The sequence below is a fragment of the Carassius carassius genome, chromosome 30, assembly GCF_963082965.1.
Source record: "Carassius carassius chromosome 30, fCarCar2.1, whole genome shotgun sequence".
Lineage (NCBI taxonomy): Eukaryota > Metazoa > Chordata > Actinopteri > Cypriniformes > Cyprinidae > Carassius > Carassius carassius.
This window is the reverse complement of record NC_081784.1, coordinates 28664230-28668908: the sequence shown is the minus strand read 5'-3', so window position 1 is coordinate 28668908 and position 4679 is coordinate 28664230. Positions and strand designations below refer to the sequence as shown.

Here is a 4679-nt window from a genome sequence, read left to right as displayed (position 1 = left end):
ATGTGCAACACTTTGTTGTACTACCAAACTGAGCAGTATAATAATATTTAACTTTCACTGGAAAGAATCTTGTGAGAACTTGGCAATGAGTCTCAGGATTTATTTCCACATTAGGATGCATACTGTAGCCTCGAATACTGCTCCGGAGTGTGGATTTTGTGTGCTTTAAGGGCACTGGGCTTTGGGCTTTGGTATTTTTAAGACAGTCTTGTGCACACACTTCCTGTTGCATGCACACACTCTCAAGTTGCCAAGACCAGAAGTGTGTGTATTTGGACAGGCCCCAGACATGCATCTGAAGTTTCTTTTGTCCTTTGACTTGTGTTTTTGTGATGCACTAACACTCACAGAACGGGTACGCACCCACTGAGTAGTCAAATGAGATGTCTAATAAGTAGTGTAGCCTATTTGGTGCCTGAATAGAAATTTGACAAAATGGCTATATACACTTTCTCTCTTCTTTTGGAGACTCCCCTTATGAATCACCACAGTGAATTTTACGCTGGACGCCCTTCTTCACACAACTAGTCAGCATATGCTGAAGTTACTTCACTATCTCTGATTATTTGTACTTTTATGAGTAGCTAAAGAATTTGTGATATCATATGGTATGTTTTTGACAACATTGCCAAGTTGGAAAAACTTGCCTCGATCTACATTTTCACATATCTCCCAAACTACATACAGTTCTCTACAGTCTCCAAGTGAATTGAACACTGGAGGCAGTAAAACACAAACAACTTGTATTCCTTTCAACACAAATGATTACAGGACCAGATCCACATGTGTGGCTTTTCTGATCTATTACATTTGTTTTGTAGCTCGCCTGGTGCTGTGATGCGAAATGCTCAGATATGAGTAAAAGACAAGATAAAACTACATGTTTGCTTATCTCACATTTGCTTTTGCTTATGTCTCTTTTTTTGGATATGATCCAGGGTTGTTTTTGAAAAGGCATTACACATGTCTACCTCTGTCTAAGGGGATCAGATTCTGCAAGGCAGTAGAATCTTGAACAACAGCATCACATCATTCTTTGACATTTTTTTAAATATAAATATTTTTTTTAAATTCAATATTATCCTTTTCGTTATTGTAAATACAAAACATCTTGAGAATTAAATCCTCAGTAAAACAGCAGTGCATGTGCAAAGCCTACATTACAAACCTCTGAAAAATCAATTTGTTCGATTCTGAAAGATTCTGATGTTTGCAACGTGTGCAGTAAGTGTCTGTATAATGTAATTGTATGCATTGCGTATACGTTATTAATTATGCACAACAGCTATCTGTGTTCTAGGGACTAGTACAGTGAAGCTTTTCAATTCCTGGCAAAATGCCTCTCAGTACAGAAAAGTGACAAATATCCTGGACATTTCAGAAAGCCCGTTGCGAGACATAAAAATGTTTGGGAAAGGCAACATTCCACTGCGATCCACTTTGGCTTGGACTGTGTACGACTTCAGCTCAGTTTTCCCTGTCAGCACAGAGGTGTGAATGACTGCAATCCTCGCCTCCTCATGGTCCCTGTCCTTGCCTGTAATGAGCCTCTGGCCAGGCGGCCCAAACGGGTAGGAGACGGTTAGAGTCTCCAAGCACTGCACTGTGAAGTACTCGAACGGGACGGGCTGCTCGGCAGCAGACTTACACTGGATCAGCGACAGGTGCGTCACCTCAGAGTTGTTCAGCAGGAGGGCCACGTTAAGAGGCGAGCTGTACCACACCGTCAGGTTCTTTCTGTGAACCGGGCTGGGGCTCTCGGCCCTGTGCAGGACAGATGATTGATCCTTGCAGTTGCTGAACTCGCTGGAGTTCATCTTCTCACAGAAGGCCAGATGCACATGTGTGCACATGTACACATTGCGCTCGGTAACGTAGGCTACCTTAAACTCAGAGCGCAGGAAGGCAGGCACAGAGAGCCACAGTATGCAGCACAGCACTGCCAAACTCATCGGACTGCACAGGATCATCTGGATTCTTTTGAGACCTGCATGTGCAAGAAACAAGAATTAGTTATTGTTCAGCTATGACCGTGGCTCCGTTCCAAACCCTGGTGTGTCATCCTAACTGAAGTGACACCTCATAGTTTTACATCGATCTTCTTAAAGCCCTCTTTGCATAGAGCTCAACACGCATGGAAGATTTGACTAAATATTTATTTCAACAGAATCCAACTTTAGCATGTGACTAAGCTTTAACATAACAGTAGCATTGTTAATTAGATTGAACTGTGTTGTTGATTTTAATATTGAAAAGAGGCAGACGGTGTCATGTAAAAGGCTGAAGTATCTTTGAATGGGTCGTATATAGCATGCTGCAGGGATTACATATTCTTGGAGACCAAAACCCAGAAACGAGGTAGCAAATTAGGATAACCTAAATTGGTTTAACCTGACTTAATCAATTACATTACATGATTAACCAATACAATTCCCATTATAACCAGTAAAACCATTACGAGTTCTGTTAAACATCATCACACTGAACAGGAACACTCTCCGGGTGCTTTCACAGCCTCGTTGTGTTTATAATACACTCCTGCAAAATATTCTCTCTTAAACCTTCAGGGAAAAGGTTTTATTATTATTATTATTATTATTAACACTGAAAGAGTTGTTGAAGCTTGATGGTGGTGATGCTGAAGTCATGTGACCGGGATGTAGTTCCTTTTTTGCAAAGGTTTATTTATTTATTTATTTATTTATTACTTCTGCCAATTGTAATTAGGCTTCAAAATTCATAGAAGTTGTGTTCATTTGTAAAAGATTACCATGATGAACAAAACGTGTAGGAATCTTGCATTCTATTTTGGTCACAGATTTTAATAATACAAAAGCCAATGAATAAACCCTATTGTTCTGCAAAAATACGTCATCAGTGCAGCGTTCTATTTGTCACTACAAAATCACTTACTGAAGTATACCATTCTGACTACTGTTTGTAAAAGAAAAAAACCTTTTTTTTCTTAGAATGAACTTCTGTCTACGCAGGCAGCTGGTCAGATTTCAGAACAGAGCCAGTCTCCATGTGAGTGAAAGAGCTGCGACCCACCGGTGTTTCAGTGATGTGTGAACAGGAGCGCCACTGCCGATGTGAGAAGAAGAGAGGACAATAAACCGGGCTCAGCGCTCTCCCAGTCTGTGCTGCGGCCCACCTCCAGCAGAGCCATGCTTTTAGGGGCCAATTTGAGCCATCGTCTCAGCTGGCTAAGAGAACATTGTCCAGAGAAACATGGGGAACATAAGATGATTCAGAGGGCCACATTGGAAAGTTTGTCTGTTTAATCATGGGGGAAAATAAAATAAAGAAAAGCATTCTGCACTATAGGCCACCATTGAAGACTTTGAACGACTTTTACTTTTAAGCTAAAAGACTATCTCTTAGAGTTTTACATTTAATTATTTGCACTTATTTACATCACCAATAATAAAGTAGAAGCCTTACCTTTTTATCGGCCTTCTTGGGCAACTTCACACCTGAAGGATTGGATTTTTATGAGCTGGACTCTCACTAAAACCTCTAGGCAGCAGTTCAGCTGCAGTACTATTGCTTGAACTGGCGGTCTGCTTCCCAAAGAGTCTTAAAATGCTTGGGTTTCTTATTATGCAACAAATTTGGCTGGAGGTTACATGCCGTTAACAACCACTGTTTCTCCAGCTGGTCCAGAACGCATGCAGCTGTCCTCCATTTTCTGTCCTGAATAACAGCAGGGTGTGTCCTCACTTTCCTCAGCATGTCAGAGCACGCTCAAGATTGACTTTCCATCGCACAGAGACACTAAGAGCTCTTGTAAACCAACCGTGACCTGTTCGTTCACTTTTGATCGTTGAATCCTCTTCATAGCTTTGAATAAAGGATCTACATAATGGACCAATTCATTAAGATTCTCCTTCACAGAGAATTCCTGGCAGCTTTGCCTGTGCTGATGCACACTTTCCTCTAACTAATCTGACAAAAAGGTCTGTGAGCTGACTGAGCTGTCAAAAAAAAAGACAGCACCCTGGGCAAAGAGCTGTATGTTTTGTTAAAGTGGTTAAATTGCCTTTATATAAACACTGTCTGCATATGGCTCAGTTTACAGTAAGTCAGCTCTGATCAGAAAGAAAAAAAAGAAAAGAAAAGAAGGTTGCAAAAGCCACAAGATCTTGTCCTCAGAATCTCGCAATGCATGACCGGCTAAGCCAAGAAGAAAATGTTAACTACTTAACATCTGGAAACACCGTGAGACAGTCAGTAAAAACTATGATGTAAGCACAGATGAAGCTTATAAAAGCATGTGCATGAAGCAGGACAGGGGGAGGTTTACTGGAAGCTCTGGAGCTCTTGATGAATACTGTAAGAAAGGTTTTTAAACATAAAGAGTATGCAATTATAACTGTTGTGTTTTCAAACAATATTTCTATTCCTATTTTTGTGATTCATCATCCCTAAATGCAAAATGAATACCAAAGCTTAAGAATAATATTGGTTTCGCTAAGTGAGTAGTTTGAAAATGTCTTTGTAATGTCATAGTAATGTATGACGTGGAAACCTTTTAGATAATATCTATTGGTAACTTGCAATAAGGTTCCATTTTTCAGCATTTAACTACATCATCATTTAACATGAACTAACAATGAGAAATACTTCTAAAACATGATTCATTATTCATCAACATAATACATTGTTAAAATCAAAGG

The 4679-nt window shown here is 40.0% G+C and overlaps 1 protein-coding gene across 1 annotated transcript; it reads right to left on the bottom strand.

Moving 5' to 3' along the window:
- Positions 1–729: 729 nt before the first annotated feature.
- On the bottom strand, positions 730–3748 carry LOC132111217 (uncharacterized). Its single transcript, XM_059518372.1, has 3 exons — positions 3445–3748; positions 3052–3206; positions 730–1987 (listed from the first exon to the last, which is right to left on the bottom strand). Exon 3 carries the CDS (start codon positions 1968–1970, stop codon positions 1344–1346), a length of 627 nt encoding a protein of 208 aa, XP_059374355.1. The 5' UTR covers positions 1971–1987; positions 3052–3206; positions 3445–3748; the 3' UTR covers positions 730–1343.
- Positions 3749–4679: the final 931 nt, after the last annotated feature.

Excerpts from the sequence above, each read along its gene's own strand:
- LOC132111217 (XM_059518372.1), bottom strand. The coding sequence starts at position 1,970 with ATGATCCTGTGCAGTCCGATGAGTTTGGCAGTGCTGTGCTGCATACTG.